Raw genomic sequence first — 23,220 nt, 5'->3', positions numbered from 1 at the left:
GTTCCTAAATATAAAGCCATGTTTAGCCATGTGGAAATACCAGATACATGAAAATTTTATTACTTCTTGACCAAGGTAAAGATTAATAGGAAGCATTTTGGCTCATAGAGTACATAATGCCACTCTTCTTTAAGACGCATGAACTTGTTATGTTCGTGTGACTGATCACATAATCCTTTGGAATCTTAATGATCCATGAGATAAATTGTTCACATTTTTAGAGGTACATCTACATTACAAAACAGCAGCTCTTTCAAGAGGCCACTGCACTGTTGTGCTTTTGAAAACACTTGAATCACACAGTGCTAAAACTAGGAACAATATTGGTGACTCATAAACACGTTGTACTAAGAAGAAAACAATAAGAGTTATGGAAAAGAAAGAAACCCTTTGCCAAATTTCCTTAGTTTTAGAGCAATATGGACATTTTCTGAGAAGCGATGTTAGTATTTTAGCTAGTAAAATGGGAGAAATTTAAGTCCTGGAAATTTTTGTGTTCTTGGAAAGGATTAGCATTTCCATGCAACAACTAAAAAATTTTAAAAAGCACTCTCAAGACAAAATTATGGGAAAAGTAGACACAACCAAGAAATAAACTTTTAGCTTCAACTGCTGTATGTAGCAGTTCCAAGAGTTTGCTCATATTTGTAGAATCATCAAATAAATAATGTTCCATTAAGATTATTGACCATTTGATAATTTTTAGTTTTGGCTTGTATTTTACAGTTAGATTTGGGGGTAGATGGGCTTTAATTCAATTTTCATGTTGCTGCTTAGGGTTTCCTTAGAATAAATTGGAGGGACAAAGTTTTTTAATAAACTAAATTTAATAAATAAGTTTAAGGCAATTTATAACTATAATGTTAATATGTAAGTTAAAGAACAAAAAGTACTTATGGATAGTAAAGGGTACCGCACACGAGGATTGTGATTTCTGACTTATTTCTGTGATCACACACTTGAATTAGGTGGCTTAATATTTGATGGATTTTTATGTCCCAGTTGCTTGCTAACTCTTCACTCTGTGTTTATGTCTGTAGAGAGTGCAGCCTAATGAAAATAAATTGGGTATATTTTGTGAACGAAATCTTCTTTATTTTTCTTATAGGGATGCCCTCTGCATCTTTATTAGTAAATCTTCTTTCAGCTTTATGCATCCCTTCTGTGTTTGGAGAAACTGAAATAAGATTTGCTGGACAAACAGAATTTGTAGTTAATGAAACAAGTACAACAGTTATTCGTCTTGTCATCGAACGGATAGGAGACCCAGCAAATGTCACTGCGATTGTATCGGTAAGAAATGACAGTAGTTCTGTTTTTATAGAAATAGATAGGAAATGTCTTAAGTTTCAGTGATAAGAATTTTTTAGCTGAGATTCTGAGTAGTTGCATTATGATAAACAATTTGCAGATGACTGATTAATTCCTTTTATATCTCTTAGAAAGCTCTAAGGTAGCATGTGCATTTGACAGTATTTTAAAGGTATAGGCTGATTATTTTAAAATGTTCATATGCTTATTTTAAAACAAATAAAACCCAGAAATATCAAGAAGTATTTCTAAGTAAAAGACATTTTTATTTTGGATAACTTGGATTCTAGTTATCTCTGCTCAGACTTATTATTTAGTATCAGGTGGCTTAGAGAAAGTATATGAAATATTAAAATGGCAATTAAAAAAATCCTTTATTATGTCAGAGAGCTCCTTTTTTTGGGAAAAATTAAGTATATTAAATAGAAGTTAGACAGAATTTGTTAAACTATTGCTCTATCTTGCACACAGTTTAGTTAGTAGATGGACTTTATGTATGTGTTTGTGTCTGTGTTAACCAGAAAATCATGTCATATGACCACTAAGGACATTGATGTATTTGAGGCTGAAACTACTTGGAATTTTTGTTTTAAAAGATAAGTTTTTAAGCAGTAGGTTAAATCATCACATTGGGAAACACTGTAAAAAGAGACAAAGAAGAAAAACTATGAAAGAAACCCAATATTATAATTTTGTGCATTGCTTTTAGTTTTTAGTTTATGATATATATGTATTGATTGAATTTATTTTTAGTTTGGGTATATATTATATTTGATGACCTTTTACATATAATTTTGATCATAACCTAATAATTTTTTCAGGTTGCTCTGTCATATTCACAACTTTTCTTGATGGTGGGGTCATCATTTCCCAATCATTTCTCAACAGTTTTTCATTGAGGTTGTTTCCAATTTTTGCTGTTATAAATGTTGCTCTGATGAAACTGTTTACATATGTATCAATTTTTGCATATTTTGGATTGTTAAATGATTTTTTGGGTTGAATTACTGTGGTTTTTCTCTTTATTTGCATCAGTGTCTCTTGATATTTAATGCTTTCTAAACGACTGTAGCACTTTTTTTGTGCCACTTTTTATATTAAGGTATGAGTACAAGTTTTCCAACGCCCTTAACAACTTACTTGGATTTCTTAAGTGTTTAACACTAACTTTATTTTTGTAAATGAGAACTAGAAATTGACAATATAGCTATACACGTCCTTCATTTTTTTATGTATACTAAATCATGGTTTTTTTTTGTAGTAGCTAAGTTATTCATTTTGAGTTCTTTGGCAGAGGAAATCTCATTTGGATTTGCACAAGAAGTTCCTTTATAATTTATAATTTATAAAATTATTGCTTTATAATTTCATAATTATTGCTCCCTTGAGAATCTTAGCAACACTGATGTTGCAGAATGAGGTCTCAAAAATTTTTGAGGAAAAATTTATAATGACTAATAAATTGGTATGCTAAAAGAATTGGGTCTTTTTTGGTGCTGTGGGAGAATATAAATAAAACTTCAGGTTGAAAGTTTTGGAAAGAGTACTTTCTTTAAAACTGATAGGGAAATAATTGATTTTCCTGATGTATTTTGGCAGGCTACTTTAGCTACAATTCGTTTTCCCTGTTAGGTTTGCTGTAATCCACTTCAGATCAGTCAAGAGGCGGAGGAAAAAAAATTCACTTCGTTACTTTCCTGTATAATTATTACTATTCTGTGTAATGATTCGTTTACCTTCTATAGCATGAACAGATGTTTTTGTGTAGGATCATTTCTTCTTATAATGCTTTTTAAGGTGATTTTTATCGGTTGTTAGATATTTGTTTTGTTTTTGCACACCCTGTTTATGAACATCAGCGTCATTTGATGATTCATGTTTTTGGTTTTTTTTTTTTCTGTTGATTGCTCTAAATAGCATGCATTTTGCTTGTCCTAACTCTGTGTTATGTAAGAACTGTCTATGTTTTGCATTCGATAGCTGTACGGAGATGACACCGGTGACTTTTTTGACACATATGCTGCAGCTTTTATACCTGTTGGAGAAACAAATAGGACAGTGTACATAGCAGTATGTGATGATGATTTACCAGAGCCAGATGAAACTTTTATTTTTCACTTAACTTTACAGGTAAGTCCTCTTTTCCCCATTAAGCTTCAACACTTAAAAATCAATTTCTGTAGAGATAAGCCAATTTAAGTGCCTGCTGGTGATTTTCATGAAAGCCAGAACTGACAGTCTCTTTGGCAATTCCATGGTCTGGCTATTCCTCAGACAATCTTGTTTAGAAGATTCTACAGCCAGTTTTTGGATTAATTCAGCTTATTTAGGAATTGCCATGACAGATGCTCAGGAAAACCTTGTCTTCCCTTTGGTCCTTTTCTTTTATCCCTCCCCTGCTACCAGATGCACAAAAAATGACCATGACTTCTGTGTTCAAAGGAGAAGGATACAAAAAGCAGGCCTGAAGTGGGAGGTCCCTGTGCCTTAGAATAAATTTGGAGTGCCCCTGGGAGAAATGCTTGGCTAGCCTAAGGTTTAATTGTTCTTTATGGCTTGATCTATTAGGTTGAGGCAGTGATGGCTAAAACTGCTCTAGTTAATTTTCTGAAGTTAATTGAGAATTTTTTTAGAATGATTGTATTGGTATGACTAAAGTTTTTATGAAAAATTGAAGCAGTCATGTTTTGCTTTTGTAAGTCACCCTTTTTTCATATTTCTTTATGCTGCTATTGAATTTTAATAGAAATGTAGCAAACTCTTCCCATATTTATTAGAAAAATTGTTTTAATATTTTAGCTTTAACTTGGTTCTATGATTTATAGAATAACGAATTCTTAAGTTTCAGCACCTTCTATAGTGTTAAGAAAAGAATCACATTTGAATAGAATTTCATACTGTTACTTAATTCTCTGTTATGTTAGTAATGAAATTAGAGTAACTATATTACTAGCCAGTGATTACTTATAATTATAACAATTTGTATTTTAATAGTGATTAATGGTTTTCAGAACTCTTTTGAAGAATTCTTATTTGGGATTTTACTATGTTGACTTAGTTTTAATATATTTTCTTCCTCTCTGCATTAAAAATTTACTTGTATTTTTATTCATATTCTGAGTGATTACTTAAAGACCAAAATTCTATTAGAATAATTGTTTTTTTCCTCATATGTTTAATTTCTTAATTTACTTTTGGGCTTTTATTTTAGAAACCTTCAGCAGATGTGAAACTTGGATGGCCAAGAACAGTTACTGTGACAATATTGTCCAATGACAATGCATTTGGAATTATTTCATTTAACATGGTATGGTTATAATTTGGTTAATCTTGCAGTTGCTAGATAATAGTTTATTAAATTTTTTGATTACTTTCTGTGCTACTTAGTTTCATCCTATCTTTTGATATATAAATAAAATTTGCTCTGACTCCATCTGTATTGCACATTCTGTAGACTGTCCTCTTGTTTTACCTAAGATTTCTTCGAAAAGAGGTGGCCTATATGATTGTGGCCATCTCTTGCCCTAATCTCTTTCTGCTGATCATTACACCTGACTCATTTGTTACCTCCTTTGGTGGTCTCTAACCTGGATGTTGTCTTAGTCAGTTTGCGCTGCCATAACAAAATACCATAGGCTGGGTGGCTTAAAAACAACAGAGATTTATTTTTTACAGTATGGAGGCTGAGAAGTCCAAGATCAGGGCTTTAGCAGATTTGGTGTTTGGTGTGGGATACTTCCTGGTTCATAGACAGCTGTCTTTTTGCTGTGTTTTCATGTGGTGGAAGGGGCAGGAGAGCTCTCTGGGGTCTCTTTTATAAGGATACTGATCCCATTCATGAGGGCTCTGCCTTCATGACCTACTCTCCTCCCAAGGCCTCAACTCTTAGTAACATCACTTTGGAAGTTGGGATTTGAACATGAATTTTGAGGGGGCACAAACATTCAGTCCGTAACAGATGTTGTAACCCAGTTCCTTTTGCTTCATGTCCCCAATTGCCACTTAAAAAAGCATTGTCTGTTAGCCTCCTCTGAAAGTTTAGAGTGACTCGAGACAAGAAAAAGATATTGAAAGAACACTGAAAAAACCTATAGCAAACTTACAATTGAATAGCAGACGTTATAGCTCTTAGATATAGTTATTCTGTATTTATTACCTACCCTGAGATTTTCCTATTAATTAATATTTCTTGAAGGTTAAAACTCCATGTCATCTTCCTCAGTTTTGCTCAGCACTTCATTTTTCTCTCCCATATCTCCAAATTCCTGTGTCTCTGGCCAGTCCTTTGTTCAGTGGGTTTGTCTTTAGAAACAAACACACAAGGCAGGTCCCCTCGTTGAGAGAAATTGTTTTCAGCTCTGAAATAAAATTTATCTCAAGTAAAATTGGATATCGCAACTAAGTTTTCGTCTGCAATGAGCTTCCTGCTGTGGAGTCTTTTTTAATCATGTTACTAACTATCATTACTGAAAGATGATGTGGCACTTCCTAGCTTCTTATTGATTTTCCAATTTAGGTTACTACTTCAGTTGGTATATTGTATGTCATTTTCTCAGCACCTTGAATTGTCTTTGAAACAAGGTGAGCTATAGGTCAATACGATCTTTATAGTTGCAGTGTCTTTATTAAAATGAATATGTGAATAATGCCAAAGTAGTAGACATTTTGTAACTTCCAGTATGTTGACATTTACAAAAATTAATTAATCGCTTCAACTTGAATGATGCAGAATTGGTAGTTCATTGTGAACCAGGCTCACTTCATGTTTCTCCCTGCTGCCTTTTCTTTACGTTCACTCCCAACTTATCATCCCCACCTCATACTGATTTGTTTAAAGGTTTCTTTCCTTCTTTCTTTTGGCATTAAATATCTTAGCCTCTGGGAATGCATCCTAGTCTCTAGCATTGGTCCCAGTTCTCTGACTGTTGTGGTCCCAGAGCTGGCAGGCGGCCTCTGACTGGGCACCTGCCCTGTGGGTGATAAAAATTCAACTAAGCACCTGTTGAGCTCGCAGTAGTTACCGCATAGGCTGGCTTTGGTTTCCTGACGGGGTGAGGATTATGTTGATGAGGAGGAGAACGCTGCTGTAAGGATGATTAGAGCAGCATTTGCTGGGCACTCACTGTGTGTCGTGTACTCGGATAAGCCCTTAGATGTGAACTCTGTCACTGAAACCTCCTCACAACCCTTTGAGACAGGCATTCCTGGTCCTCTTGATGGATGCGGATACTGAGACTTAGTGTCCCCTGCTGCCTTAGCTAGTGTGTACTTGGCCACTCACGTCTTCTATGCTCAGTTTCAGCCGGCCATGCCAGCGCTTTCCAACATTTGAAGTCCTGGCTCTTTCTGCCCCTCCGTGATCACGTCCTGAAGAAGTCATTAGCAGTTGCCTGTTTTCAGTGGCCAGCTGACCGATGAGGAGGGAACAGTGGTTGGGAGCAAGGCTGAGCCGTAGTCCCAATGAGCTGCCCTGGTTTGGAGGCACAGCTCATTTCTGTGACCTCCTGGGCCCCTGGGAGCATTTGAGTTTGTCATCTTTCAATTAGATAACCTTTAAGATTCCTCAGCAGAGCAGCTAGTTGTTGGCAGAAGCAGGATAAGAACATACATCTTTGCCTGACTGTTTTTATGTTCCCTTTATACTATTATTTTAACCTTTTAAGCGTTATTAGCTACAGTGAACGAATGCTAGAAAACCCCACATTTTTAGAGAGCACAATGTGGATTGATTTGTCTGTGGAAAATTAGGGTTTCTCAGTTAACAGTTTGCACGAGCTCCTGCCTCTGATTGATCAACACCTGATGGTCTTTGCTCTTCCCAATAGCCTTTCTCCATCACAGTGAGTGAGCCCAGGGGCAGAAATGAATCTGTGTCTCTTACTCTCATCAGAGAAAAAGGAACCTATGGGATGGTCACTGTGACTTTTGAGGTAAGTTTACTCTGAAATCATTTTAAGTGGTAATACTTTAGAATACCAGATGGCTGCAGTTTTAAAAATCAAGGTCCTTTGTATAATCAACATGACCCTTAATGAAAGTGAAATAAAAGTAAATACTTTCACCAACTGATCAATTTTATGTTTAACATAAAACTGTTTTCCTTGCTGCTTGGGTATACTATGCTTACGTGAAACACAACATGTTTTAGATACAGGATAATAATAAACTACAAATGAATAATAATGTTAATTCTATAAAATTCATGGAACATTTATGATAAATCTTTTTGAGGATATAAAATTTTAAAATGCTTATGCGTTCCTCGGGCGTATATAAAAGTATTTAATATGTAGTCTTCCCCCGTATACATTCCCCATTTTGAAAAATACATGTAATGGATGGTTAACAGCAGTCGCACTCCCAAAATTTGAAAAATATTGGCTGTAGAAATGATAAGGCATCATCAGGTTATCGTGTGTTCAACTCTCTGTGGATATCTGAAGTTATTTTGTTGGGTCTTGAGTCTTTTGTTCTGTTGAAGTCATTACAGCTAACATTTGTGGAGCACTTAACATTGCCGTATACTCTTCTGAGTGCTTTATACTGATTATTTGCTGCATGTAAACTGCAGCTCTCCCCAGCACTCAGTCTCCCTCATGCCCTTTAAAATTTTTGCTTCATAGTACTTTCCATCATCAGACATACATTTATTTATCTTCCATTTGTTCTCTTTCATTAAGCGTAAGGTCTTGGTGGGTAGAAAGTTGGCCTTGTTCCTTGCTGTATCCTTAGTACCTAAAAGAGGTCAGACACAGAGTACTTAATAAATGCTTTTCAAAAGGAATATGATTTTACTAAATACTCACAGCTAGCCTGGAAAGTGGGCATTATTATGCTCATTTTATTTATTTATTTTTTTGGCACACGGGCTTAGTTGCTCTGTGGCATGTGGGATCTTCCTGGAGCTGGGATCGAACCCGTGACCTCTGCATTGGCAGGCGGATTCTTTTTTTTTTTTTTTTTTTTTTTTTTTTTGGCACACGGGCTTAGTTGCTCCGTGGCATGTGGGATCTTCCTGGAGCAGGGATCGAACCTGTGTCCCCTGCATTGGCAGGCGGATTCTTAACCACTGCGCCACCTAGGAAGCCCTGGCAGGCGGATTCTTAACCACTGCACCACCTAGGAAGCCCTATGCTCATTTTAAAGATGAGGAGAAAGCTTCACAGAGTTGTTAAATACCTTGCCCAAGGTTACACTGCAAATGGTGGAACTGGTGTTTGATTCTGTTACTTAAGAGAATATGCTAATTGTGAATACTTTCCTCTCAAGAAAAAGTACTTCTAAGTTTTTCTTTCTCAGGTTTAATAGTATGGTTAAGAAAAAAAGAGAAAACTCTTAGAAACCATGCAGTTCAATGTAATTGTATTCAAGATGTATAATTATATTATAGGCCTTGACTGTTAATTAGAAGGGCAGACTTAATACAGGTTAGTGTTATTCTTCTTGCAAAACATTTTAAATAAATATGTCAGCTGATATCACAATAACGCTGTCTTACTCTAATGAAATATTTTATGTTTATTGACAGCATTGTGTTTCTTTGCAGGTAGAGGGAGGCCCAAATCCACCTGAAGAAGACTTACGTCCAGTTAAAGGAAACATCACCTTTCCTCCTGGCAAAGCAGCAGTAGTTTATAACTTGACAGTACTTGATGATGAGGTAGGATAGTGTTAAGTGCTTGAAAGGGACAAGGATTCTCTCTGGATTACGGTCATGTTAGAGGATATTATGTCAAATATTAAATTATGTTCAGTATTTGAAATTTTTCAGGAACACAGTCCTGTGTAAAGTTAGTGTATTGTAGCCAGTTATGCCTTAGCTATAAATAGCTGTTTTGGAATATATCTTGTTAAAATTTACCTTATAAAATTCATGTTAAGTTGTTTATCTAAAAGGTGATGAACTTGAATGTAATTGATAAGCACACTTCATACAAACATTTAAGCATTTTATAAACCTTGATGATTGATTTTGCTAGTGATTTCAGTTTTGAGCAGGTTCTGTATTACCTACCCAGCATAAATATTTTACTATAAAAGCAAAGAAAATTCTGTTGCAGTTGATATTCATTTGCTTGGATATTTTAAATGTTCACGTTCATAGGAAGGCTTTTGTTAGTTTTAATTTCACATTGAAGCTACCAAGAATTGAGCTATGTGACACAGAGAGTTAAACTGGCAAGGGAAAAATGAATTTGTACAATATGTACAAGGATGTCCCCCACGAGCTAACCAAAAGAAAACATGACTTTTAATAACATGATCTTAGTAGTATTACCAAAAAAAAGGGAATAGCTGGGAATTTATAATCATTCCTCTACCTTCCCACAGAAAAATCATGAAACCAAATCACAACAGATCCCAAGAGAAAAAAAAAATGTATTAGAAGACGTTATTAGAAAAGAGTATCTCTCTTGAAAAAAATGAGATAGTAGGTAGCACTGATAACTCTAGATCATCTGGTTGTGAAAGCTAACAAAAACTTACTGCTTTTAGATCTTGGAACGTTGAACAGGTTATAATTTGGGGCAAGGATTACTTATACATTTTAATTGTAAGTTTAAAAGATCATCTTCTGAGGATCTAATATGCAGCATGGTAACTTTGTCAATAATATGGTATTATATACTTAAATGTTACTGAGAGTAGGCTTTAGGCATTTTCTCCACATACACACACATAAAATTAACTATGTAAGGGGATGCATGTATTAATTATCTTGATCTTTGTAATCACAATGTGTTTGTATGTCAAATCATATTGTACTGCTTAAATATATCACAGTTATATTTGTCAATTATTCCTCAATAAAGTTGGGGGAAACATCATCAATCAAATCATTACATTTTCTTTTTTGAGATAAATAGCTTTATCTTTTGTATTCCTACTGATGGAGGTAAAAATATGTATTTTTTTCACTTTCATTCACTTATAGTGAAGTTAAAAACTCAAGAAGCACAGTAGAGATTATCGCTAGGATTTCTGTATAGTCAAAAAACAGTTTCATTTTAACAGTGTCATCATTTTTGCCCAAGAGTGACTCTTACAGCTTGTTCTCCAGAGAGACATAATGTGTATTTTGAAAATCATATGATTGGTATCATATGTTTAAATCTTGAGATAGAAACCATTTAGAGAGAAGCAAGAATAATTGACATGATTGAAAATTAACAATTTGTATGTGATGTTTAATGTAGGTTTCCAGATTCTTAGATATTATTAGACCTTGAATGCTGCTTCTGACCCTACCCACCTGATGAAACTAGTAAGAACTAGTTTTTACTGTCAGATCTTTAGTTATCTAAAGGTTGTTTAAGTTTGAAAGCCATTATGCTGATACTTCATTACTTGTTCATATCATTGCTTTGTCTAAAATATGTTATTTACCTTTGGAAAATATTTTAGTAAGTAGACACTTGAACAAGACCCTTTATCTGCCCCCTTCAGTTAAAGATTTTTTATTTCTATGTAATTGCATTGAAACATAGGAACTTTTCACACTTTTTTTTGCAGGTGTTTTGGCTATTGATGTTTTGCCACTGTTGATATTTCTCTGACAGGTACCAGAAAATGATGAAATATTTTTGATTCAACTGAAAAGTGTAGAAGGAGGAGCTGAGATCAACACCTCCAGGAGCTCAGTTGAGATCATCATTAAGAAAAATGACAGTCCTGTGAGATTCATTCAGAGTGTTTATTTGGTACCTGAGGAAGACCACATACTCACAATTCCAGTGGTTCGTGGAAAAGATGACAGTGGAAGTCTGATTGGATCTGATGACTGTGAAGTTTCAATCTGCTATATTATTATAACTGGGAATTCAACCGCCCATGCCCAGCAAAATTTAGACTTCATTGATCTTCAGCCAAACACAACTATTGTTTTCCCACCTTTTGTTTATGAATCCCACCTGAAATTTCAGATAGTTGATGATACCATACCAGAGATTGCTGAATCATTTCATGTTATGTTACTGAAAGATACATTACAGGGAGATGCTGTGCTATTAGGCCCTTCTGTTGTACAAGTCACCATTAAGCCAAACGACAAACCTTATGGCGTCCTCTCATTCAACAGTATCTTGTTTGAAAGGACAATCATAATTGGTGAAGATACAACATCAAGGTAGTATTTATTTGCATCGTTGTATTGTTACAATTATTTTAATATATTTTTCCAAGATTTACCATTTGTGGCGTTGGACACAGTGCTGAACTGTTAAGGGTATGTGTCATTTCCTGGACCATGGTTTCACTGTTTTCTTTCTTATTTTGGAAGTGATATTTAAATCACATATTTAATATGCAAATTAATCCACATTATGGTAGTAGAACACACCTACATATCTACTCCTTCATATTAAAAACAGATTATTATTTATGATTTGGATTCTGCTTTTACCAGTGTCTGATGACCTGCTTGACATTGAAAATGCCTGTTTAAGGGAAATAGAATGTATTATGTGACCATATATTCTTCTTTACAAAATTCTAGATTTGAAGGAATTACGGTGGTTAGAAATGGTGGCACTCATGGGAATATTTCTGTGAACTGGGTATTGACACGGAATAGCAGTGATCCCTCACCGGTAACCGCAGATATCAGACCAAGTTCTGGAGTTCTCCATTTTGCACAAGGGCAGATGTTGGCATCGATTCCTCTTACTGTGGTTAATGATGATCTTCCAGAAGAGGCAGAAGCTTATCTACTTCAGATTCTACCTCATACAATACGAGGAGGTGCAGAAGTGAGCGAACCAGCAGAGGTAGATCTCATTATGCTTTCCTTACGGGAATATTTCTGTGCTATAGAACAGCCAAAGAATTTGAGCACACAGATCACATTTGTGTTTAGTTTGATGTGACAGGAAGACCACTGGTTTTGAAAATGGTGGTTACTTCCCTTGCTTAAGATAGTCCCTTCCATAAATAGAAAGTTTGCTCTTAAAAAAATTCCACAAAGTATTCAAATGTGTTTTTGATTCATCTTTTACTCTGTTACCTGTGAGAGTAATCATTTTTAGATGTGATACATAACATTAAGATTCAAAGTAACCTAGAAAATAAACCATTTGGTAATCTCAGATGTATGAATTCCATACTTTAATATTTTATTCCTTTATCTGCAGCTTTTGTTCTACATTCAGGATAGTGATGATGTTTACGGCCTCATAACATTTTTCCCTATGGAAAACCAGAAGATTGAAAGTAGTCCAGGTGAACGATATTTATCCTTGAGTTTTACAAGACTAGGAGGAACTAAAGGAGATGTGGAGATGTTTTATTCTGCACTTTATATTCCTGCTGGAGCTGTGGACCCTTTGCGAGCAAAAGATGGCATCTTAAATACATCCAGGAGAAGCAGCCTCATTTTTCCAGAACAAAAAACCCAAGTCACTATAAAATTACCAATAAGAAATGATGCATTCCTTCAAAATGGGGCCCACTTCCTAGTACAGGTACTTGAATGATTAAAATAATCTCAATTTTGGTTAAACTACAAGTGTACTTATCTGTATGAGAGAGTTAACTAGTCATTATTTGCCCTCATTTATATTTCGGATTCTGTTGCTTACTAGAATTTACATAGGGAGTCCTCACGCATGTAAGGACAAATGAAACAAGGGTTATACTAAAGTCAGTGTTTTAATCATGTGATAATAAAAGCAGATCAGTATCTATAGTTTTGGAAAGTTGTGACCTAAGAATTTTTCCCAAATTGTCGTCTTTAAAGAGAAAATTTCCACAGATTTAAAAGGGCCTCCCTTTAAAAAATAAAAAAATTACTTGAGTGTGCATGATACTTACCAGAGAAATGAAGTCATAGCAGGAATTCTAGAATGAAGAATTCAAGTTATAAAAAGACTTGAAGGTCATACCTCTCTGTTTAGCCTATAAACTCAAGATCCATTTGAATGATATTGATACACTGTCAGGTGGATACTACAGCCTGGGGCGAGGATGTGACCTGTATTCTACTGTTCTTTATTTCTACTTCCTCTCTTTTCTAAGGAAGAAGAAACGTTTTCATTAGCCATATTCTTCCTTCCACCCTTCAAAGGGCATATCTTAGCATCTTTGATGTATGTTTAAAACAACTGTACAGCCCATCCAAAATGGTTAAGTTATTTACATGGTTTAGACACTGCCAGGATGATTAATAAACAACTTTTTTTCTTTTGTATTAAAGCAAAAAAAAAAAAAATCAGATCAGACGTGAAATGTATGTCAGAATATAATGGATGATGTAACGGAGTAATTCATGAACTGTGAGTGGGGGAGGGCTGGGAGAGAGTGAGCCATTCTTTTGAGTTGATATAGGGAAATGTGACGTAGGAGTATAGTTTGTGGAATAAATATGTTTTTCTTGATGGATGCTGCAGGTAAAGCATTCCAGAAATAAAAAAAAAAGCAATGTGAGAGAAATTGTGTAGATACTTTAAAATAACACACTAAAAAATCCATTAACTATAGATAGCATCTTTGGACTTTTATCTATTTAATAAGAAGAAATAAGGGCCCTTTAACATATTTTCCATCTTATCTCTCTTATTTCTTAACTTTTATTAACCAAAGCATTATTTTTATTGCCAAAGTCTGAAACATCTGTACTCACTTATGATACTGTGGTTATATTTTTCATATGGTTGGATTGGTTGATTTTGAAAATTAGCAATAAAGGGTGCTTATCAAATTTTGGTTATGTAAATAAATTTAATAGAGAATCAGATAGTATAAATGGATCAGTAAAGAAAGAATGTATAATCTGTGTCACCATACATTTTGCTAACTGAACTATGTATCAAATGAAATCTCATATTCCATTAATTTCCTTGAATTATGCCACATTTAAATTTGTTGTATATTTTTGCCTAGACCTTGTTTTATAGTTTATTATTGCTTTCTCTGGAGTTTCTAATAGCCCCCTTTTATATGCTATTCTTACCAAATCAGGTCTTCCAGCTGTCTTGTATGTGTTGAATATTGGGTTTAGCTGTACTAATTGCTTTCTCTACTTGCTTCTTCACTCCTGCTACTTGGGACTGTTTTTACTGAACTCCTCAATTTTCTTGACTTCTTGCCTTTTACTTCTTGGATTGTGTTTTAGTTTTGTTGAAATATGTCTATTCTCAAAAACATGTGCAGGAAAAGTATGTGCAAGGTAAACTTTTTGAGTCTTTGAGAAACTGAAAATGAAATTTCATACATTGATAACTGGCTTCGTAGGAATTTCTAGATTAAAATAATTCCTTCTTAAGAACTTGAAATGTATTGTCTCTTAGTTTCCAGAGTTACTGATAAGAAATTTCAGGAGAAAGAAATGATTTACCTTTAGGTTAACTTGTTCTTTATCTCTGAAAGCTTTTTTTTTTTTTTTTTTCCAGTCTTCTTGGCGTTCTGCATTTCCAGGGCTGGGTTGTACCTAGCACTTGGTGGAGTGGGTTTTTTTATTCTGAAGACTTTTGCCTTTTTTTTGAGCTGGACCACTGCTCATGCTTGTACAGTTTGTGTATTAATTGAAGACTCCTAGTGGAGGTGTCTAGAAGGTGGCCCATTATGGGGATATATGATTTGTAGGTTATTTAGGGATACCTTTTTGCAATATGCCTACATATAGGGAGACCTTTTGTTAACATCCCAAAGGCTTTGTCCCTAGTGGTGGGAAATCTGCTTTTCATCTTTATTATTATTACTATTATTATTATTCTATTGTGTCTCCTCAAGTGGGGAAATTATGATATGATGCATCCTTCTGTCTATGAGAATAACCCACTTTTTTGGAGGACGCTTGAATGTCTCCTCTTGGGGTGATGGGTGAACAGAAAATGGCATCGTTCACAATTGTTTCCATTCCTCCTGTGGCTTGTGGAATGGTCTTATGAGGTGACTTGCCAGGTGGTGGGGGATCTGGATCTGTGAAGTGGAATTGAGCAAGTGGTCAAGCCTGTGGCCCTGGCCTTGTTGAGCAAGAAGTTAAGGCAATTAGAATGCTTCCACCAGAGATTTAGAGGTATATTTAGAAAATTTTGAAAAGCTTTAAGTCTGACCTTCTAAAAAACATGTCACAACTTACTTTTTAAAGTTGGTCCTTTTAATACCTGGAAATACACACTAATTCACTGGTTTGCAATGAGGGTAGCATTTCCCAAACTTAGGAATTCTCAGGTGCCTCTGGGAGATAATAACTTGTCAAGAGGAGGTTCAGAACCTATTGTGAGTTTTGTGTTTTGTTTTTATTTTTGGCTTTAGTGCTCTCCTTTGCCTTCTCTGTTGTTGGTGTCCTCTGGATTCAGAGCATCCTTGTTAGTAGACATTGTCTTAGTTCGGGCTGCTGTAACGACTGCCCCAGACTGGGTGGCTTAAACAACAGACATTTACTTCTCACAGTTCTGGAGTTTGGGAATTCTGAGATCAGAGTGCTGGCATGCTGGGCTTTTGGGGAGAGCCCTCTTCCTGGTTTTCACACTGATGTCTTTTTGCTTTTTGTCCTCACATGGTGGAGGGAGAGAGAGGATGCAAGCTCTTTGGTGTCTCTCCTTATAAGAGCATTAATCCATCATGAGAGATCTACCCTCACGACCTGATCACCTCCCAGAGGTCCCATCTCTAAATATCATCACATTGGGCATTAGGGTTGCAACATATTAATTCTGCGGTGGGGATACAGGCATTCAATTCGTAGCATATGTTTAAGGTTTCTTTGTCCCTAGAATCTCAGTATTTGGTCCCCCCCGCCCCCACTGTCTGTCTCCTGTCTTGCACAGGTCAAAACTTATATGAGAAACAAATTATTAAAACAAGTGAAATGAAGCAAAGATTTCACACAGTTGCTTTTACTTTCATGAAGGCCTGGGCATCCTGGAATTCCTGTAGTGGTTGCACTGGTGTGACATGAGTTTGAGAACTGATGATGCAGAAATGTTGATTTTGAGTTGTAAAGAACTTTTCTGTTTTTCATTTCTAATTTCTTTTCTTACTCTGCCTCAAAACCAGTTTTTACGTGGATAGAGACCCCCATATCTGTGCCAATATTAGTAACTTTTATATTAAATTTTCAGTCCCTTGAAAATATCCAGTATCTCTATCCAAGTAGCTGCAGAGAATCCCTTTGTAAACAAAACTTTATTAAGAACATTCAGTTGGTCACATATTATTCTAGGTGTTTTATTTTGGCAGTCTATATGAATATGACAGAATTTATTTTTGATGATGCTCCAAAAGTAAGGAAAAACTTGAAGAAGCATTTTTATCTGAATTTTGGTAATCCTGGGTTAGAAATCTGTTTGCACCACTCATTCCAGGCTCAATTTTTTATCTCTGTATTCAGTTGAAAAACAAAGGTCTTAACAGTGCAGACAGTCAATTTAACATTTTAGCAAAAAAGGGCATTATTAGTCACTGACAATTCCTTAAGGTTCAGAACAGCTGTAGGCTCTGGAAGGCTGGTTGGAATTAGAAGGTTGTGTAGTTTGTGTAGTACATAATGGATGAGCAACTCAAGAATAGGAGGCATCAGACTCTGCATGGAAAGCTGAATGAAACTGAAGAAAGGAGAATCTGAGACATGAGCTCCTCATTCTTAAGTAACCCTCTCAGCTAAAATACGTTCGTCTGAGATACAGCTTTTGGCAGGCATGGGGTTGCTAATGTGCTGTCCCAGTTGCAAACTGTCTGAGAGCAGAGAACGACTCTTTATGAATGGAGTAGTTTGATTTAGCAGATGCTTAAGGAACCCAGACAAAAAGGCTTAGAGACTAGGAAATAAGCCATGGAAAATTAGCATTTTCCTTTTGATCCGTTCATTCCATAGCCTTCTATATCTTCTTTCTCCATATTTTCCAAAAATACTATATTTAGAATTAATTCTGTAACTTTTGATAAATATAAGTAGAATATGAGTTTGCTTTTCTTTTTGAAAAGTTTTAAAGTAAAAATATGTCATTTTTTTTCCTTGATATTTTGTGAATATATGGGAATGGGAGTGTTCATTCACAAACGTGCTAACTCACAAGGACTAGTGTGTTTTAAAAAGTCTTGGCCTCCAACCAGTGCACACTTTATATGCCATTCAATATTTAATTAATTTATTTGTTTGTTCCTTCATTCATTTTAGGCTGTGTCAGGTCTTAGTTGTAACATGCGGAATCTTCATTGCAGCATGTGAGCTCTTTGTTGCGGTACACGGGCTCCTTTGTAGTTGTGCGGGCTTCTCTCTAGTTGTGGCGTGCAGGGCTCTAGAGCTCATCGGCTTTGTGGTTTACAGCACACTGGCTCTCTAGTTGAGGCATGTGGGCTCAGTAGCTGCAGCGCACGGGCTTAGTTGCCCCGCGCGGCATGTGGGATCTTAGTTCCCCAATCAGGGCTTGCACCCATGTCCCCTGCATTGGAAGGCAGATTCTTTACCACTGGACCACCAGGGAAGTCCTGCCATTCAAGTATATATTTTTACTTTTTAATTTTTTTGTGCTCTATTTAAAGATAAATACATATATATATATGGGTATGTATATTGTTTTTCTCTAAAAGGAATGACAGTTATGTGGTTTTAACTGTATCTTTACATTTCATTTATTTTATAAAGTAACTGTAGTATCCTAAAGAACCACGTTTGATTTTACTTAGTCTACATACCAGTATTTGGCAAAATTGGTCAGTCTGATTTCTTTTTTTTTTTCCTTTTACTCAAATGATTATTTACCAATCATGGAATTTTTGATACTTTTTTCCTGTATATTATTTTCAAAGCAAATATGTTACATTTAAAAAGGCATTTACTAGGGCAAGAATAAGGATGCAGATGCAGAGAATGGACTGAAGAACCCACGGTTGGGGGGGGGCGGGGGGCAAAGGGGAAGCTGGGACGAAGTGAGAGAGTAGCATAGACATATACACACTTCCAACTGTAAAATAGATAGCTAGTGGGAAGTTGCTGCATAACAAAGGGAGATCAACTCCAATGATGGGTGATGCCTTAGAGGGCCAGGACAGGGAGGGTGGGAGGGAGTCGTGGGAGGGAGCGGATATAGGGATATATGTATAAATACAGCTGATTAACTTTGGTGTATCTTAAAAGCTGGTACAAGAGGGTACAGCAATTATATTCCAATAAAGAGCTTAAAAAAAAAAGGCATTTACTTTTGCTCTTAAAATGTTATCTTGCTCAATCACAAAATGTGGGCATATGTGCAGAATCAGTACAGTCCTTGTCCACCTGTGGAAAATCAACTTAAATCGCCAGTCTCTGCTGGTGGTTACTTAGTGGCATTGTTTTCACATTACAAAGCCTATCAGAGGGCTCTGAAGAGTGGGAGATCCATGATGTCCCATTAAGTTCCTGTAGTGATTGTCTATTCCTACACTCACGTGAACATCGTGAGGAATGATGAGTTGGATTTTGAAAAGCTAGAATATTAAGATGTTGAAGGTTTTGATATATCAGGATTCTTATAGAACTCATTTTGTCTTGTAAGGATAAATCAACAGGTTTATTGTGTAGCTGCTGTACTCTGTCATGTTTCAGGAAAGTTCTGAAAAGGACACAGACCCACAAGAGCTCTATAATCCTGTTGGGAAAGTAAAAGTCTGAAACACACAAAATACTGATAAGCAAGCAATATGTGAAATGTAAAGTTAATTTCTAAGTTTAGTGAGGGTAGCAGTAGAGGTTCAGGAAGAGATGGAAAAAAGAGGGCTGGAGAATCCAAGAAAATCTTCATGGGAGAGAGGAATATTTAACTGGTCTTAAGGAGTGAGTGCATTTTGATTTGTGAGATGATAGAGGGAGGTCATTCTACATGAGGAGAAGTCATGAAAGTTACTCTGAAGGTCATGTTCTTTAATCACAGGGACATTATATGTTATACATGTGTCATCTTTCTTTAAACATAAAGACATATTAAATCACATTTGAAGTTCTGAATGGTCTTCTGATAGTGAATTTCCTCTGGCAGAGAAGAGGAGTGGGTGATTTGATTGGAGGTGTGGTTCAGTGGAAGAGAGGAGGGAGATGTGGACAACTTGCTGATATTTGGCTTTAAATCAAGGTAGTTGGGGAGGGGCAGCAAGGAGGAAAAGTGGAGGGTGGTATTGGTGATAGTGGTAAGAGGACTTGGAGCAGGGGTAGTGATTTCTCTTTGGTACATTCTATCTGTAAGGTGTCTCTGTGACATTTATGTCATATACAGTGGCAGTGGGTTATAAAGATTTGGAATTTGAAGGAGAGATCCAGAGATTATTAAGGTCAGGGTATGAAATTATAAGATAAAGGTCTTAGGAAAAACCTTGGGAAATAATAATAATTGAGGAGCAGAAAGAGCTCAAGAAGCCAGTACTGGAGGTGGATCAGGATGGTGAATGAAGAAAGAGAAGGAAGTTATCAAGTTATTGGTGGCCTCTACCCATGCTTACTTTGATTTCCCATGCAATTAAGACTTTAAAAATTGTCTTAAAAATTTCTTCTCTTTCCATTTTTATGTTTTTTTTTTATTATAGTTGGAAACTGTGAAGTTGGTGAACATAGTTCCCCCAATCCCACCTATAAGTCCTAGATTTGGGAAAGTCCGAAATATTTCTTTAATGGTTACTCCAGACATTGCAAATGGAGAAATTGGCTTTATTAGCAATCTTCCAATCATTTTGCATGAACCAGAAGATTTTGCTGCTAAAGTGGTAAGTAGGCTTTTTCTTACTGATGGGGCGTAATGAGTTTGAGATTATGTAAAGGTACTATTTCTTTGAGGGAGTGGTCAGGTTAGTTTATAGAGTTAAGAGATCTTGAAAAGCTTTACCATTTACAGCAAACCTTCAATATGTAATTTGACATAAGTAACTGATGAATGTGTGATTTTTTTCATCATCTTTTGCCATATTTGATATAATAAAATTAGAATTAATTGCTCACAGCAAAAGTAGGATATTTTGATGAGGCTGCTTTCAGCTAGTGGTATGACACTTGGTAGAATAATAGCCAAACACAATTTTTTTTTATTGACCAAGTCATATGTTCCACAAGAATCCTTGACCTTTTCCATTTCTGAGCACTCCTCATGCTTGCCTTGGGCAGGATTGGGGTGGTGTGCTATGCCTGGTGGTGGAGGTGATGGTGGTAAAGTAGTGGATGCCAAATCTTAGGAATTTTATATATATATATAAAATTTTATATTCTATTTTATATTTATATTTTATATATTTTATAAATATAAATATATGAATAAAATTTTATGTTTATATTTATAATTTATAAAGTATATTTATAATTATATATAATTTTATTTACATATGTATGTAAATTTCTGGATACACACACACACACACACACACACACACACACACACACGCATGCTCACGTATACAGCACCTCTCCCTGCCCCCCTGCCCTGGTTGAATTTTCCTGTCGTCTATCTAGGGACCACTCTGATCTTTGACCTTACCATTCCCTGAGCCACAGTCTGTCCCTAAAACCCTCTCCAAGTCTCTCACACTTAGACTTGATTTAAAATGGGTTGCAGTTCAGATCAGGAATGTAGAGAGTTGTTTTGTTATCAAAGCCTCTTGTCAAAATATGGTGACCACAACTTCCTTTGTTTCTATACTTGACTCTATGAATTGGCAGAGAAGCTCTGTTTTTCAAGATGGTTTTGACTGTTTATATTTTTCATAAAACACCGTTTTCTTCTAAAAACTGAAAAGCATTCAGTTTGTTTTGAAAGAATGATTTGTTTTTGTTCATTTATCTTACAAAGTTGTACATTTATCATTTCGTATTTTTCCCTAGAGGGAAATTAGCTTCTAGGGAAAGTTTTGGGCTCTGTGAACTTGCATTCTTCCCATCCTGGGAAACAGCAGAAAGAGTGAGAATTTCCCTTTGTTCTCTTTGTCTCATCTATAGCGTGGCCATGCCTACTCCCTTGGGGTGATTTAAGGGCCCAGTCCTTTCTTACTTTTTTTTTTTTTTCCCTAACAGTCCTACTTTGCTTGCTAGTTTTGAGCCTTGACCATTGCTAGCCAAAATAGAAGAATGGTTAGCGAGGAAAATATCTTGCACGTTTTTCAAGATGGCCTGTGTTAAAGGGCAAAGAGCAGAGGATACCTTTTTAGACACTTAAAAAGAATAGCATTATCTACTATTAAATATTTGTTTATATTCTTTGTTTGAAAAAAACTTTATTATGATCAGTGATCCTTTTCTTATACATATTTAAAGAGTGCTACACTTAAATAAAACTACCAAATACAGTTTGTTTCAGAATTATTATAATAGTTTCCATTTATTTAGCTTATGCTATGGAGAGACACTTTAATCTTCACCGTGAACATTCAACATAGGGAACCACTAGCTTCATTTCACATGTGGAAATTGAGGTCAGAGAGGTTAAGTAACTTGCCCACGGTAACCCAGAGCCATGATTTGAGTATCTGATTTTGTTTCTGCTGTATTTGTTGTGTTCATTAGAAACATTTCTTATTCTTATTTGTATTATTATTTTCTTATTTTGCCCCCTATCACTTTAGGATGCATTTTACCTAACTATGTACATTTCAGATTTAGTCACAAAAGCTTATTTTTCAGTTTGTATTGTGATATTAAGTTAATTCTTTTTTTCAGAGAATCTCTGATGGAAATTTATTCTTTAGCCAAATTGTTGTGTTTTTCATGGTTCTTTGGCTTTTAAAATGAAGTCTTTTTGTTAAGACAGATCCCAGGTTGGGCATATTTTTGGGTGGGGGAAATTTAGTAGATAAATTTGATCAGCAAAAACTATTCTAAAATAATTAAATCTGAAATTATTGTCATACTTAAAGAGAAACTTGTTCAGTTGTGCTTTTAGTATCATTCTAATTGTTCACTTCTCTATGCACTGTACATAAATATATTCATATAAGAAGTATATGCACTAACTGAAAAGCTTATGTAATTTGTGAGCGTGTATTTCAGAAGAACTTGTTCTGTTTTCTTCTTTTTATAAGGTATGCATTCCTTTACATCGGGATGGAACTGATGGCCAGGCTACTGTCTATTGGAGTTTGAAGCCTTCTGGCTTTAATTCAAAAGCAGTGACCCTGGACGATGTAGGACCCTTTAATGGCTCTGTTGTGTTTTTGTCTGGGCAAAGTGACACAACGATCAACATTACTGTCAAAGCTGATGACATACCGGAAATGAATGAGACGGTAACACTTTCTCTAGACAGGTAATAACCCATTTAGGTAATGTTTAGTGACATTTATATGTTCACGTTCTCTGAAATAATTTTGTTTCTTGTTTTAATTTTTTTCTCCGTATAAAGTAAAAAGACAAAACTAAGTAGATAAGGTCAGTGATGCTGACCTTCTGACTTTTCTGCTGTTTGTTGATGGCTTCTGGTTAGACTATTACAACATAGTGAACTCTTACCCTGCTATTTATTGTGAAGAAACATTATATAGAGAATTTATGGAAGGTATTAGATACATCTTAATCATAGCTAATACATTGCTATATTCAAAAAATAGGCAGCAACAAATCCAAAATGTTAGGTTAGGCAAACAACTCTGCTGGCTTCATTTTTATCAGGGAAGAGAGAGCTTTTTTGAGTGAGTGAAAAGAAAGTATTAATCTTCATATAATGAAATTCTCTTTTTTACATGGAATTTAAGCATTAAATAATACTTATTTTCCAGAGAATAAAAAATAATACAAATTTAAGGGGTATTTTAAGTAATAATAAGGATTTAGTTAACAGTTCTCAGTAGATAATTTCTCAGTAGGTAATAAAAAAAATTCATAGTCTCTCAAAGAGAAATTTTTTTCAGTAATTCAGAAAATTCCAAAAATAAAAAAATACTATGCTTAATTGATGTTAATTTAAAAAATTGAAACCAAGCTTATCTGCTACAGGTCTCTTTATTAAAGTTGATATATATTAGAGA

The 23,220-nt window shown here is 35.3% G+C and overlaps 1 protein-coding gene across 1 annotated transcript in view; it reads left to right on the top strand.

Moving 5' to 3' along the window:
• The first annotated feature begins 1,110 nt into the window (after positions 1 to 1,110).
• The window catches only part of ADGRV1 (adhesion G protein-coupled receptor V1), a 472,618-nt gene continuing 450,508 nt past the window's right edge, over positions 1,111 to 23,220 (top strand). Inside the window, exons 1-10 of the mRNA XM_057739390.1 lie at positions 1,111 to 1,293; positions 3,292 to 3,441; positions 4,523 to 4,618; positions 7,137 to 7,241; positions 8,858 to 8,971; positions 10,872 to 11,437; positions 11,807 to 12,077; positions 12,441 to 12,770; positions 19,804 to 19,980; positions 22,279 to 22,502. Of these exons, the coding sequence (XP_057595373.1) occupies positions 1,111 to 1,293; positions 3,292 to 3,441; positions 4,523 to 4,618; positions 7,137 to 7,241; positions 8,858 to 8,971; positions 10,872 to 11,437; positions 11,807 to 12,077; positions 12,441 to 12,770; positions 19,804 to 19,980; positions 22,279 to 22,502 (2,216 nt within the window). The remainder of the gene's footprint in view (positions 1,294 to 3,291; positions 3,442 to 4,522; positions 4,619 to 7,136; positions 7,242 to 8,857; positions 8,972 to 10,871; positions 11,438 to 11,806; positions 12,078 to 12,440; positions 12,771 to 19,803; positions 19,981 to 22,278; positions 22,503 to 23,220) is intronic.

Source organism: Hippopotamus amphibius, chromosome 1 (assembly GCF_030028045.1).
Source record: "Hippopotamus amphibius kiboko isolate mHipAmp2 chromosome 1, mHipAmp2.hap2, whole genome shotgun sequence".
NCBI lineage: Eukaryota > Metazoa > Chordata > Mammalia > Artiodactyla > Hippopotamidae > Hippopotamus > Hippopotamus amphibius.
This window is presented reverse-complemented; position numbering and strand designations above follow the sequence as displayed.